This window comes from Chlorocebus sabaeus, chromosome 2, assembly GCF_047675955.1.
Source record: "Chlorocebus sabaeus isolate Y175 chromosome 2, mChlSab1.0.hap1, whole genome shotgun sequence".
NCBI classification, from domain to species: domain Eukaryota; kingdom Metazoa; phylum Chordata; class Mammalia; order Primates; family Cercopithecidae; genus Chlorocebus; species Chlorocebus sabaeus.
The window spans coordinates 77,155,692-77,171,837 of record NC_132905.1 but is presented as its reverse complement, the minus strand read 5'-3'; the positions used below and the strand labels follow the sequence as shown (position 1 = coordinate 77,171,837).

The 16,146-nt window shown below is 38.7% G+C and overlaps 1 protein-coding gene across 16 annotated transcripts in view; it reads right to left on the bottom strand.

Moving 5' to 3' along the window:
* Positions 1-6,492: 6,492 nt before the first annotated feature.
* Positions 6,493-16,146, bottom strand: part of MRPL39 (mitochondrial ribosomal protein L39) — a 238,959-nt gene continuing 229,305 nt past the window's right edge. For 13 of the 16 annotated variants that reach the window (XM_007966234.3, XM_073010171.1, XM_073010175.1 and 10 more), the window contains one exon: positions 6,493-8,217. Coding sequence is in view for 8 of the 16 variants with exons in the window: in XM_073010198.1 (XP_072866299.1) it covers positions 8,117-8,217 (101 nt within the window). In the remaining 8 variants the exon portion in view is untranslated. The remainder of the gene's footprint in view (positions 8,218-16,146) is intronic. The other 3 variants (XM_037982825.2, XM_073010242.1, XM_037982827.2) reach the window with 2 other exon arrangements.

The window sequence follows — 16,146 nt, the reverse complement described above, 5'->3', positions numbered from 1 at the left end:
ACACATGCATGTGAATGTTCATTGCAGCACTATTCACAATAGCAAAGATGTGGAATCAACCTAAATGCCCAACCACAACAGTTTGGATAAAGAAAATGTGGTACATAGGCCGGGCGCGGTGGCTCAAGCCTGTAATCCCAGCACTTTAGGAGGCCGAGATGGGCAGATCAAGAGGTCAGGAGATCGAGACCATCCTGGCTAACCCGGTGAAACCCCGTCTCTACTAAAAAATACAAAAAACTAGCCGGGCGAGGTGGCGGGCGCCTGTAGTCCCAGCTACTTGGGAGGCTGAGGCAGGAGAATGGCGGGAACTCGGGAGGCGGAGCTTGCAGTGAGCTGAAATCCGGCCACTGCACTCCAGCCTGGGCGGCAGAGCGAGACTCCGTCTCAAAAAAAAAAAAAAAAAAAAAAAAAAAGAAAATGTGGTACATATACACCACGGAATACTATGCAGTCATAAAAAAGAATGAGTTTATGTCTTTTGTGGAAACACTGACAGAGCTGGAGGCCATTATCCTAGGCAAACTAATGCAGAAACAGGAAATCAAATACCACATGTTCTCACTTATAAGTGGGAGCTAAATGATGAGAACTCATGAACACAAAGGATGGAGGGTGGGAGAAGGGAGAGGAGCAGAAAAGAAAACTATTGGGCACTGGGCTTTGTACCTGGATGATGAAATAATCTGCACAACAAACCCTTGTGACATGAGTTTACCTATGTAACAAACCTTCAGATGTACCCCAAAACCTAAAATTACTTTTAAAAATACTGTTCCACTCCCTCACAGCCAGTATGATTTTCATTGAGAGCTTTATTAGGCAAATTGGAGCTCCTTTTTATGTTATTTGCTTCTTTTCTCTGCTGCTTTCAGGATTCTCTCTGTCCTTGACATTTGAAAGTTTGATCATAATACGACTTTTGGTAGTCTTATTTAGTTCTGACACCTACTTGGTGTTCTCTAAGCTTCCTGTACTTAGATATTTACCTCTTTATTTAGTTTTGGAAGGTTTTCTGTTATCGTGTATTTAAATAAGCTTTCTACTCCTTGCTCTTGCTCACCTCCCTCTTGAACACCAATAATTCTTAGGTTTAGTCTTTTAATTAAGTTAATTTTCTATTTCTTGTTGGTGATTATTTCTTTATATCCTGTTTCTTTTTTCTCCTCTGTGTATTTGAACTCACTGATTCCTTCCTCTGCCTAAGTCATTCTGCTGCTTCTAATGAATTTTTGATTCAGCAAATGTATTTCTCAGTTCCAAGATTTCTGTCTGTTTTTATTAGTTCAATCTCTTTAATAAATCTCTCTGGTAAATTTCTAAATTGTTTTTCTGTGTTATCCTGGAGATTACTGAGTTTCCTTACAAGTGCTATTTTGAATTCTTGGTCAGAGTGATCACATATCATCATCTAGTTAGAGTCAGTTGCTGGATCCTGGCTTTGTTCTTTTGGAGAGATTATGGTTCCCTATTTGCTATTGTTTCTTGTGGATGTATGTCCATGTCTTTGCATTGAAGGATTTATTATTTATTCTAGTCTTTTTGTCTACATTGTTTGAGTTTTTATTGGATATGTTTGCTTAGAGATGCTTTGTAATTTCTCTATTGATTTTCCTTGTCCTCCGCTTGGTCACTGCTTCTTTTCAGTACTAGATGGTGTCTTTCACCCAAGTCTCCCTTGATTCTAGGAAACAATCAGTGTGCTGCCCATCCCAAATGAGAGAGGTCACAAAGGAGACACTTAGTAGTATTAGAAGGGTGCCTGTGCCTAAAGGCTCATGCCCAGTGGCCTGTGGAACGAACATTTTACAGTTTGATGCTGCTGAACAGCCACTCTGATCTGCCATCTCCTTGACCAAGTTACAGAGCAGAGCTTCCTGGGCTAAGAATAGTAGTCCAACCTCCCCTCTTTGTCTCTGATTGTCTTTGAGGATATTTCTCCCTTCAGGTACTCCCAATGCTTCCTATGGGTTGAAGCAGGGATAGTTACCCTGCCAAAGAACCCAGGATTATGGAGAAGTTTGTCATCACCTTGATCTCACTTTTTCCAGTATAGAAACTGTGAGTTGGGAAAAATTTTCCATGTGCTTGGTGTTGGGCAGACGGGAGGATGGATGTCAAGAATATGAAAGTCCAATTCTCTTACAGTTTTCTTAGAGTTTTTCACTTCTCTGTGGCCCCAGGAACATCTCAGCCTCATATTTGAGTTCTGAGATATTGCTGGTGATAATCTTCATACTGCATATTTGTTTTTGGTGTTCTGTGGAGAAAAGTAAGGCCGGTTTGCTTCTATGTTGCCATTTTGGAACCAGAAGTCTCCTCCAAAGGTTTTTTTTTTTTTCTCCATCAAAATTAGCTTATATGATGGCTCTGCTGTGTCCTAACCTGTGATCCCTAAAGAAAGATCCTGAGACAAAGTCTTAGGTGGAGCACTTTATTTGGGAAGTGATTACCCTAGAGAGCAGGAATGAAAGAAAGAAAATAGAACAAGGTACAAGACAAATTCAATATGAGAATGATTTTTCAAATTGGTGATTGGTGTTTGATCTCCTGGACTCTTTGAAGGACTCTTAGGGAATATATCTCAAAACTATCTGCCTGGGGAAAGAAAGAAGAAGCCATTTATCAATCGGTTTTTATCCTTCACAGGACGTTATCTCCCCCAGTGCTCAGGCTGCACACTCATGAGAGGTCAGCAAGCTTCCAATAACAGCCAATGCTAATGCTCCAGAAAAGCCTTTAACAAAAGTCAGAGGTCCATAGTAAGGTACTATCGGGGGAACCAGCCCCTGATAATTCAACATGAGTCCTTTTCTTTTTCCCTAAGTGTCAGCTGGTCTGAAAAATAAAAGGGAAGAGTACAAAAGAGAGAGATTTTAAAGCTGGGTGTTCAGGGGAGACATCACATGTCGGCAGGTTCCATGATGCCCCCCACGCTGCAAAACCAGCAAGTTTTTATTAGTGATTTTCAAAAGGGGAGGGGTGTATGAATAGGGTGTGGGTCACAAAGATCACATGCTTTACAAGGTAATAAAATATTACAAGGCAAATGGAAGCAGGGCGAGATCACAGGACCAGGGTCAAATTAAAATCACTAATAAAGTTTCGGGCATGCATTGTCATTGATAACGTCTTACCAGGAGACAGGGTTTAAGAGCAGACAACCGGTCAGACCAAAATTTATTAGGTGGGAATTTCTTCATCCTAATAAGCCTGGGAGCACTACAGGAGACCAGGGCTTATTTCATCCTTTATCTGCAACTGTAAAAGACAGACATTCCCAGAGTGGCCATTTTAGAGACCTCCCTCTAGGAACGCATTCTCTTTCTCAGGGCTGATCCTTGCGAGAAAAAGAATTCAGTGATATTTCTCCTATTTGCTTTTGAAAGAAGAGAAATATGGCTCTGTTCCACCTGGCTCTCAGGCAGCCAGACCTAATGGTTATCTCTCTTGTTCCCTGAACATCGCTCTTACCCTGCTCTTTTTTCAAGGTGCCCAGATTTCATATTCTTTAAACAATTTGTGCAGTTAACACAATCATCACAGGGTCCTGAGGCAACATTCATCCTCGGCTTATGAAGATGATGGGACTAAGAGATGAAAGTAAAGACAGGCATAGGAAATCACAAGAGTATTGATTGGGGAAGTGATAAATGTCCATGAAATCTTCACAATTTATGTTCAGAGATTGCAGTAAAGACAGGTGTAAGAAATTATAAAAGTATTAATTTCGGGAACTAATAAATGTCCATGAAATCTTCACAATTTATGTTTTTCTGCCATGGCTTCAGGCAGTCCCTCCGTTCGGGGTCCCTGACTTCCCACAACAAGGTACCAGGTGAAAACTCCATCAGATGGTATCTGTAGAGAGCTAGTCAAATGCTGCCCAGACCTAGTTGTCACAGAAGTATATGGAATAAAAGATGGTATTGTGTCCGATACAGCCTTCCTCTAGTATTACACAGTTTCTTGCATGCCTTCTCTCTTTTTTTATATCTTAGCATTTAATATCTGCAAAAAAGTGAATTATTTGTTAAACACCCTAAAACATGTTAATCATATTTAGATTTTAAAATGTGGCATCAATGTGAAATAGTGCATTCAGCCCTCTGTATCAGGAGACAAACAGTGATGCCTGCCCAAGACTGCAGAGAGCAGAGACACAGCTGCACTCTCTCAGCACAATCCCCAACCTTCAGGAAGAAAGATGCCAATCACAGCATATTATTTAAAAAGTATTCTAACATAATAATTACACATATCACATGCAAGCTTTTTCCCCCTTTAAACTATTCTCTAAATTTGGCCAAACAAACTATTTGATACAAAAATCCTGGCAGAGAGCAGGGTTCCCTGCAGGACTGTGTGGCAAACCCTCTGACATTCTTTTGCCTTGGCAGATAAGTCAAAACAAGGACAATCTAAAAAGAGGCCATTCCCTCCCCCAGTTAGCAATTCAAGGGTTAGATCTGAAATAGAGCAAGGGAAACAGACACATACACACTCAAACACGCCCCACTCCAGCAACTCTCATAGCTGACAATGGCTGCATTTCATTACAAGCAAAAGATTTCATGATAACTTTGCTATTTTTTAAAAAAAATCAAGTTGAATGCTCAAGCATGGCTATTTCCCTTCAATGTAAGACAAAAAGCAGCAGTCTGGCATGGCTTCTTTTACATCCCAAGTGTTACAAAGGCCTCTTCAATCTCCAACCAACCCCGGTGTCTACAAGGGCATAGTATAAAGGATTGATGGACCAGTCCCTGCTGCTGTCATCAACCTGAGGTCATAACTAACATCTACCATTAATCTTCTTCATCATCTATTTTCATTCTGCCTTGACCAGTATTTTGGCAGCCCGAGGCTTTTCTGGTTGGATAACCTAGACCTTCATCCTTGAGAAATCTTAGTTTTTATTTGTCTCGTCTTGCTTGGGCCAAGGTTGCTCAATTTCTCATTTATAGTTGTCAACGAACGTGGAAGCATCCAAAGAGAACCCAGTGAATTTCCAAATTCCAGAGCTACTCCTGCCTCCTCGCACAGCAATCAGACTCAATTATCCCACCCATATAGAACAGCCCCTTTTTGCCTGCTGATCCTCTGATTTGGGGGTTCAAGAGTGACCAGGAGTTCAGTAGCTTCATTCACTGGAACTCTTACTGTGTCCTCCATATGTGTGTTCTACACATGAGAACCAAGTATTTCATTCCGGAAGATCCTAAGGCTGTGAAGATGAAGACTGTCCCCAAGTGTATCGCTGAAGTGACAGTGAAAAAAGCCAATCTCACTTTCACCCCTTGGTTCCCAGACCCCAGTTTTCTAGCCATGAGCAAAACAAGAGCAGCATATATTGGCCATTTTTCTCTGAAATCAGAACCTAAGACAAAAACTCATATACCACACCAAAATGTTGTCATCAACACAAACTGAAACTGTACCCATTAAACCATAACTCTCACTACCCCCTCTCCAAAGCCCTTCGTAGACTATTCTACTTTCTAGCTCTATGAATTTGACTTCTAGGTGCTTCATATAAGTATAATCAGACACTTTTTATCTGACTTCTATTCAACATAATATTAGAAGAGGAAATAAAATTGGAAATGAAGAATTAAATTTACCTCTGTTCACAGATGATAGAATTATATATTTAGAAAACCCTGAAAAATCCACACAAAAAACTGTTGAGTGGTGATAATTACATAACAATGTGAGTGTACTTAATGCCACTGAATTGCACACTTAAAAATTGTTAGAATAGTAGATTTTACATGATGTCTATTTTACCAGTATTTAACAAGAAAACCAAACTGGTTTTGATTTTTCTTAAGAATTGAGAAAGATGCCAGCTCAGTAGTCATACGCCGATACCAGAGGCTGTACAGAGCACATGTGGTCTAGCAGCTCTGTTTGAGGATGCAACTCCTGATAAACTCATGGCTATGTGAGCGCAGGCAAGGGAAGGAACGTGTTAACTCCAGGAGTCAGAAAATCCATCATGGAGTTATCATATGCTCGAGACCTTGAGAACAGAAGGAATTTCCACAGTGGAGGATGGGAAAGAGATTACTCCGGGCTTTCCAACTGCAGATACAAAGACATTGTCTCTTCTGCCTTGAGAATATTGAAATCTTCTTTATTTGATTATCTTTTGGACCTACTCTGAATAGCTGCTAAGATAATTTTCATTCTTATAATTGCTGACTAGTTGAGAAGAAGAGGTCCCCACCTACAGAGAAGAAAGGAAGAAAGAGGTGTCCAGAGAAATCCAGGGTCCCCCCCTTCCCATTCAAGGCCATCTGAAAGTATCTCCCCCTGCTTTTTAAGTTCATCGAATGTGTTTAAGAAACCTGCAATTTCCAAGTCCATCAGCCTGTTGAAACAAAACCGCTATAACTATAAAATTGAGATCCTTTTAAGATTTTCAATCCTTAGAATTAAAGATATTTATTACAAAATGTAGTTGTATTAAATCATATATGTCAAAATATTACAAATGTGTATTTCATATTAGATAGCTGTTAGTCAAGAACACAAAATTTCCTATCATTTTTCCTAGTGCTCCATTTTTTAGACCTTTTCTTAATCTATGTTTCTTGTCTAAGACCAAATACAAATGAATCAAAAGTCATTTCAATGTTACATATTGGGTTTCCATACATCCCTGTCGCATCTTTATCAATAGCCTTGCCCAGAGTACACACTTTTGTGCGTCCTTCTTAAAAGCAACATCATTTTTTCATAGTACAGAAATGAAGATTTCATATAACCCCGTCAGGTTCCTTACACAGACCCAAGTTAAAAAGCATCATCTCAATGTCAGTCTCTTGGCTGTCTGCAGGGTAATATGGTGAATTGCTGCCTGTGCTGTAATTTTGTCAGCTCTTTAGTAAATTACATTCAAGGATAAAGAGGACAGAGCTACCTACTGACAAACAACATTCTTTATTCTACTTTTTCTACAGTGTACTGAATAACACCATAGAGCCTAAGTCATCATATACCCTATATAACAAATGTGTAATTACAACACATGAAGCCCAAAAAATGAGCTTCAACGAATATCATGGTTTTTTTTTTTTTTTAACAGGAAGTGGAAAGATGTTTCAGAACAGTGAGCACAATTTAGACCCTGAAATCTTTTAGCAGCATGATGCTTTTGAACATCTGATCTAGGTTTTGATTCTGCTAGCTACGTGTATATTTTAGCGTTTGGTCTTGCATTAAAACACCAGTTGCAAATAACGTTAGAAAAATTGGGAATAGAGGAAGGAATATTTCTATTTACTTTATTTTTTAAATTCTGCATATATAAAGGACATTGCTTGTGGCATCACTGACTCTTTGCAACAATCTTATAAAGTCGTCATTATTAGCATCATGTTACAGCAGAAGCTGTGAGTTGCTGCCAAACTTGCTTACTATCAACCTCTGAAGAGATGAAACAGAGAGTCATACAAGATCTGTTTAAATCCAGTAGCCTTTGACACTTTAAACTTCAGAACACACTGGATTTACAGGCATAAAATTGCCTTAGAGTTTGTAATTTCATGAAAGCAAAAATTCAACTTTTCCTTAAGAACAAATTTAGCATGTATGCCTTGAAACTGGCTTATTAAATAATACGAAAATGTTCATTGTGGCTATTTGACCTCCTAATGCTTAGTTTTATTTAACAAACATCAAAACAAGATATGTATTAATCCAAAGCAAATATATTTTATTTAATTGGATTAATTATTAATAGTTCACTAACATCATACTGTAGGTATTTTTCTTTTCCATAAATGTTTTATATTCCAGCCTATTTAAAACTTTAGCAACTGAATCCTTTAAAGGACGTAGGTCACACATATTTTCAAACCAACAAAATAGTAAAATTCAAGGAACATTAGACGGAATAGGGAAGATGAAATAAAGAAACTAAGACATTTACAAGAATGGAGTTCTTCTGCCACCTTGTGGTTATTCTGTGTTATAACCAGAGGTACATTAAAATATTCAGGGAATTCTTCAGTCAGTCTCTTCAGCCAGGTGTGGCCGCGTGGCTGAGCTCTGGCCAATGGAAGCTGGCCTTGGTCTTTATTGAATGTGCTTATCGTGTTTCCATTTTTTAATTCCTGAATATCACAGCTAATTTTGGTATTGGCGACGACCTCTTTTTGGAAACTTTCTCTTGTGCTGGGTTTAGATTTTTCTCTCCTTGTTTTTCTCCTGTGAAACAAATAAGCATCCTTAGATTTCATCAAAGATCATCACTTCATCACATCAAAGATTTCACTTCACTCTAACCAAACTGTCCTCCCTCATTCTCCTGCAACACCTCACACATGGTCCGCTTAGAGTCTTCTACAACCCAAGGTCCCTGGCTGCAACACTCTTTCCTCTGACACCCATATGGGACCTACTCCACCTCTTTCAAGTATTTGTTCAAATATTTGTGTCTCAGTGACCACCGTATTTAGAAATGCAACTTCTGCTAACAAACTCCGCATTATTTTTATCTTACTTTTTAACAGCAGTTATAACATTCTAACACACTACATAATTTTAATACTTATTATGTTTATTGTCTTTTTTTACATGAATATAAAATCCATGATGGCAAGGGAATCTGTTTACTTCACTGCTCTGTGCTCTGAAACAAACAAACAAACAAAACTGCCTGGCACGTTGTAGGCGCTCAAAAAATATTTGTCCAATTACCGAATGAAAGAATTATAACTCCTTCTGTTGGTTAAAGAAACCTGTGGTATAGTCTTTAGCCTCACAAGTATTCAGACACACAAATTAACACAAAGTATCATTTTTTTCTACAATATTAATTAGTCAATTTATATAACCTTTCAATATAATTTCTAAAGCAAGGGAGAATTCAGTGAATTACGTACTCACATGTTTTTGTTAAATTGGGAGTTATTTTAAAAATAGTTTGCATAGTCATTAAAATTTCATAACTTTTGACCCAGTAATCCCAATTTAGGACATGTATTGCAATGAAAAAAATCCAAAACAAAAAAAAAACCACACACATAGTTTCCATGTGGCCATTTACTGCGGTATTATTAATAATAATAAACTGAAAGAAACTACATGTTTAATAATAAAAATTATAAATTAAATTATGTTAACTCTATGCAGTGAACTATGCTGCAACCATTATGACTATGAAAACCTGAAAAATTGTTTATGGAACATGTTATATTACAGTGAAATTTTAAACAATGTAATTACACAGTTTTTACATGTATTTAGGAAAAGATTATAAGGAATGTGCAAAAATTAGAATTCTTACACATGGGCAATAAATTAAATCTTCTTGTTGCCTTCATTTCCCAAATGTTCCAATTTATCACCAGAGTTTTGGCAACTCTTTAGTATTTGAAAGGAAAAATAATTATCTTATTCTCAAGTGCTTGACCTTCACCGAAGTGAATTTGTTCTAAGTTCCAAAAAGTGATTATTACTTGCTTTTATTGTATTCATCAAGAACAATTTACATCTCTGTGGAAATAGCTTTAGTTAGAGTCATTAGTTAGATTTAGTTAAAGTCTTTAGTTAGATTTACTAACACGAAATGAGACATTTATCCAATAAATTCAGGCTGAATTTAACATTAATTCAAGAATTAAAGTGCTGTTCGTTTTTAAATGGGTGTGTTCTACCTAACTACCTGCATGGGTTTAGCTTATAATTGGTTTTGTGGATGACTAGGTCCATCATCCTGTCACATTTGAATAAATAGGACTGCCTATAACTGTCTCTCTTTTACACACATCTTTGCCCATCAGTTCATAGCACATTTCCCCAACATTAATGGGAAACAGCCAGGAGAACAGGGGCTTAGACAAAGGAACTCAAGGCTTGAAGTGACCTCCTCAAAAACTGGCTTCCCCCCGCCCTTTATAGCTGAACTGACCCTCAGCCCTCACTAGATCTTGTTTGGTAACACCTTGCTTCATCTCTCCTTCCTTACCAGCTCTCACTCGGGCTAGCCTTTAGCTTCTGTCTGATGTGGCCTGACTTACTGCTGAGACAGGTTTTTTTTTTTTCCAGGTACCTTGCTTAGCAAAGATTTTGGTTGTGTGGATTTTGCTGTGTTTGGATTTAGGCTATGGCCTAGTACTACTGTTGTAGGATTTTCTCCTTAGTTCACCTAAGAGCCAGGTCCTTGTCACACAGCCATGAAATATTAGGCTCACAGACACTTTAAAGGGTGATAAAAATGGAATTTATGGGCAAAAAGGAAAAAATGGAAAACAGGGACTCTCAGCAGAGAGAGAGTCCTTCTATACAGGCTTCCGTCCTCATAGATTGAAGCCCAGGTTCTAACCAGGAAGAGGAGGGGTCAGGGTCATCCGCCCTGCAAACGGTGCAAACGTCTGTGGCTCCACCCCGAGTGCGCGCTCCTCCCAGTGTGCAGGGCGCCTGAAGTTTCTCTGCGGACCCCTTTCCGCTTGGCTGTCTCACTGCCTTACTGACCCCTATGAGAGGCAGTGTTCTCCCTTGCATTGTCTCCTGCGTGCGTAACTCTCTGCCACCTGCCCCTCCCCAAACAACACTGACAGTGTGGGGATTAACTTTTCGGGTCATCCTATTAACTCCTCAGCGTGAAAAGAAGTCAGACCAACCATTCATTGCTTCTCTTCCTCGTAAAGCTGAAGATTCACATGATAAAAATAAACAAAAACAAAAGACAAAGAACCGAAACTCTCTCTAGGGGTCCTCTAAAGACCCTCCCTAGTGGGAACATTTCACTCTTCACCCCACTGTCAGGCTTGCCGCATGGCTTACTTTGGATAACAAAAGGTGAGCAAACTTTATATTCTACATCCAAGAGAAGCTTTCAGAACCATCACATCATCCTTCCATTGCTTTGTATTCCCTCTGCCAAAGACTAACAATATCCTAGATAAGGGCTGCTTCTTCCACTTAAGTCCAGAAATGAATCAGAGCAAGTGTCCTGCAATGAAATTTAAAAAGAAAAAAAAAAAAAAAAAAAAGGAAAACCAAAACCAAAACCAAACCAAACCAACAAACAAAAAAACTGTGTTATTATAGATTACTAAAATGTTTGGAGTCATGTGTTACCACACATAACCCAGCCAACACCTCCTGGTTCATCGTGTGACTCCCTAACAACACTTAAGGAGACAGCATGATACAGTGGGCTCACTGGCTACCTGGGTGACCTTGGACAAGTTACCTAATCTCACTGCACCATCTGTAGCATTGAGATAATACCTACTGCGTGAGATTGTTGTAATAAATAAATGAGTATATAATAAATGCTCAATAAATGTTAGCTGCTGCATATTACAGTTATTCTACAACAGCACTGATTTCATCCTAATCCTGTGTATTCAGTATCCAACAAAGTATCCAAATCCTATACTACTCCATCTAGGTCGATTTTCCAAATGTCTTTAATTGACCATGTCCTTTTTGTTCAGTCCCTTCATATGGCCCCTTCTGTTGGCTTCCTTTTGCCATTGTTTTTTTTCTCTTTTCCCTTTAAGCTAGCAAAGACTATAACATATATTTAAACAGGATCCAAATACCTTTGATATGGATTGGCCATGTCCCCATCCAAATCTTATCTTGTAGCTCCCATAATCCTCACGTGTCAAGGGAGGAACCCAGTGGGAGGTAATTTAATTATGGGTGTGGGTTTTTCCCATGCTGTTCTCCTGATAGTGAATACATCTCACAAGATCCGATGGTTTTATAAAGGGCAGTTCCCCTGCACACGCTCTCTTGCCTGCCACCATATAAGATGTGCCTTTACTCCTCCTTCACTTTCCACTATGATTGTGAGGCGTTACCAGCCATGTGGAACTGTGAGTCCATTAAACCTCTTTTTTTAAGAAAATTACCCAGTCTCAGGTATTTCTTCATAGCAGTATGAAAATGGACTAATACAACCTTCAGAATATTCAGCTCATCTTCACTTAATTCTCTGAGTTTTATACTTTCATATATTTCGATCTGTTCTCTGCCTTAAACAAAACTCCAAATAAATAATTTTAAGTACCAAAATTTCTGCTCAAAGGACATTCTAGGACATAGTATGTTCAATTTGTAAACACTTAGAAATACCTTAAATGGTCACAAGTTATGGTGGCAGAGTCTCAAGGAAAACTCTTTTTAGAAAACATTCTTTTCTACTTTCATGTTCTTAAGGGTGGGGAATAATGTTGTTTTCTGTTTTCTCTAAATGAGACAATTATACAAAAAGACAACCTTTGTTTCTTAGAAATCCTATAATTTTTGTGTCTTTAGTTTCTTTACCGCCTTCTATTTTTCCCACGGAAAGCATCTTTAATCATCTGTGACACTGATTTTTACTGCAACCCATTTTCTGGATTCTATAAACAGAGACACAAGCTTTAAATTACCAAAATCTTACTGTTCAAAAACACCTCATTTCTCAAGGCAAGAAAATAAAATAAAAAGTTCTTTCTCAAAGTCAAAACAATTCTTTTCTGCTCAGCTTTCTAGATGCCTAAAGGCTTTTTGATTGTTCTTATTCCCTGACTTTCTAGCTATCCATCTGACCTTCAGCTTCTCTGTCAATCCAATTGGTTCATTATTTTCTTACCAAAATCATCTTCTTAAAATTTAAATTTGATCATTTTACTTTCTGGGGAAGAAAACCCCCATGTGCTCTCCAATAGCAATAGAACAAAGGTCAAATTACTTTGCATAATCCTTATCGCTATCCTTTTCTTTCCTAAAGCCCCTTCTTCCCCTCATTCCTGTGATGTCACCTACTTCCCCTTCTCTGGCCTTATTCCCTAGCTCCTTTCCAGTCTCCTCCTTTTCCTTCTAGATCTGTGAATGTAGAAATGCTCCACAAGTATGCCTTCAACCTTCTGCTTTTCTCTCTGTATATCCTCTTCCCAGAGAGCTCAAATGTTCCCAAGTTGTCCCTGATAACTACCTCCAAACACCACCTTGAGCAGTGCTACCCAACACAAATATGTGAGCTGCAAACAGAAACTACACATGTAGTTTTAAAATTTCCAGTAGCCACATTTAAAAAGTAAGGAGGAGCTGATGGACTTATTTTAATCATATATTTATTTAACTGAATATATTCAAAATATTATGATTTTAACATGTAGCTAATATTCTTAAATTGACATATTTTATATTTTATAACTGTCTTAGAAATGGATGTACATTACACTTATAGTATATCCCAGTTAGGATTAGCCACATTTTGTTAGCCACAGTCTTCAATGGCCACATGTGCCCAATGGCTACCATATTCAACAGTGCAGATCTAATGCTCTAAACACTTTCTCCAAGTGTGTCTTTGCTAACCCACTCAACATCTGCCCAAGAATGCCCTCCCAGCACTTCAACCTCCAGGTCTAAAACAAAATACATTTCCCTCCTGCATTCCCTAGTGCCTCATAAAAGTACCAGCTCCCCTTCCTGACTTCCTTGTAGCTACCAATAGGCCCCCAAATAGACCAATACTTGGGTTCTATAACTATTCAAATATTGAGGAAGCAGAAGGAATCTTTCAGGTCGTCCTATCCAACCCCTAGGATTTTCCTCTACAGAGGGGTTCCTAACATTTGGCTAAAGCTGTGAGCCTCCTGATATTGTAAGCAAAATGTGCCTACCTGGATTTTTCTGGCAAAAAAAAAAAAAAAAAAATCTTTAGCTTTAAACAAGAGTTTAAACACCATGACCCAGGCTCAGCTCTGCCTCTTCTCTCTTCTGTAATGGCCACACCCAATTTATTACCAAATCCTGCTCATTCAGCCTTCCAGATCTCTCTAATGCAAACCTACTTCTCCCTTCCCACTACCACTGACTTAAGATTTTGTGCATATTTCTTGGAGTGCTTTAGCTACAAGAGCAAGAGACTCTGCCAGGGATCAATGGGGCCAGTCTGCTATTACCAAAAGAGTAGCTATAGCTTGATCACACATGAATACCCAAGATAGATTCAACTAGGCTGAAAAGATTAGAAAGCAGAATCAAAACCAGGTCAGTGGGAAGATGAACTCTGACTAGTGCTGCAGCCAGACTGTAGCAAGGGATGTCTCAGCCATTGAAGAGGTCATGTCTGACACACCACTGGGGTCCTTGGTTTGTAAATCTCAGTGCTCTAAGAAGAGAATGGCTGAGTTGTGTTGTTTTGTTTTGTTTTGTTGTTTTAAGGAACCCTCAGTATTTCCCTGTTCAGATACGTGGGGCAAACCTGACCTTCCTCTGCTGTGCTTGCATCCTTGTCAAACATATTGGTTCTCATCTCTGCAAGATATTTTCTGGCATCCTCAGGCTACCAGAATTGTGGGGGCATTGTAGGGGAGCATTCTCTGTGTCTGAGTAGAGACTGTTTCCCTCCAAAGTCTGACGATTCCTCCAAGTCTCTACCTTTTCCAGATCTAGTAACAGATTTCTGGAAGTTGGACTTTGAACTACAACCTTGACAAATGATATAGTCTCAATTCTCCACTCTTTCACTGGATTTTACTCCCCATTGCATTCTGCAACCTCTGATAAATTAAACATCCTCTTTCAAACATATGATAGCGCTCCTCTTCTTTTTATCCTTTTTAAATATATAATTTAGTTTCTGGGATACATGTGCAGAATGTGCAGGTTTGTTACATAGGTATGCACGTGCCATGGTGGTTTGCTGCACCCATCAACCCATCATCTACATTAGGTACTTCTCCTAATGCTATCCCCTCCTCTAGTCCCCCAGCCCCCAACAGGTCCTGGTTTGTGATGTTCCCCTCCCTGTGTCCATGTGTTCTTATTGTTCATCTCCCACTTATGAGAAGATGCAGTATTTGGTTTTCTATTCCTGTGTTAGTTTGCTAAGAATGATGGTTTCCAGCTTCATCCATGTCCCTGCAAAGGACATGAACTCATCCTTCTTCATTGCATAGTATTCCATGGTATACATGTGATGCATTTTCGTTATCCAGTCTATCATTGATGGGCATTTGGGTTGGTTCCAAGACTTTCCTATTGTAAATAGTTCTGCAATAAACATACCTGTGCATGTGTCTTTATAGTAGAATGATTTATAATCCTTTGGGTATATACCTAGTAATGGGATTTCTGGGACAAATGGTATTTCTAGTTCTAGATCCTTGAGGAATCACCATACTGTTTTCCACAATGGTTGAACTACTTCACACTCCCACCAATATGGTGAAAGCATTCCCATTTCTCCACATCCTCTCCAGCATTTGTTGCTTCCTGACTTCTTAATGATCGCCATTCTAACTGGCATAAGATGGTATCACATTGTGGATTTGATTTGCATTTCTCTAATCACCAGTAATGATGAGCTTTTTTTCATATGTTTGTTGGCCACATAAATGTCTTCTTTTGAGGTGTCTGTTCATATCCTTTGCACATTTTCTGATGGGGTTGATTTTTTCTGGTAATGTTGCTTAAGTTTCTTGTAGATTGTGGATATCAGCCCTTTTTCAGATGGATTATAAAAATTTTCTCCCACTCTGTAGGTTGTCTGTTCACTCTAATGATAGTTTCTTTTGCTGTGCAGAAGCTCTTTAATTTAATTATATCCCATTTGTCAATTTTGGCTTTTGTTGCCATTGCTTTTGGTGTTTTAGTCATGAAGTATTTGCCCATGACTATGTCCTGAATGGTATTGCCTAAGTTTTCTTCTATGGGTTTTATGGTTTTAGGTCTTATGTTTAAGTCTTTAGTCCATCCTGAGTTAATTTTTATATAAGGTGTACAGAAGGGGTCCAGTTTCAGTTTTCTGAATATGGCTAGCCAGTTTTCCCAACAGCATTTATTAAATAGGGAATTATTTCACCATTGCTTGTTTTTGTCAGGTTTGTCAAAGATCAGATGGTCATAGATGTGTGGCGTTATTTCTGAGGCCTCTGTTCTGTTCCATTGGTCAATGTATCTGTTTTGGTACCAGTGCCATGCTATTTTGGCTAGTGTAGCCTTGTAGTATAGTTTGAAGTCAGATAACATGATGCCTTCAGCTTTGCTCTTTTTGCTTAGGTTTGTCTTGGCTATACCAGGTCTTTTTTGGTTTCATATGAAATTTAAAGTCGTTTTTTCTAATTCTGTGAAGAAAGTCAATGGTAGTTGATGGAGATAGCATTGAATCTATAAATTACTTTG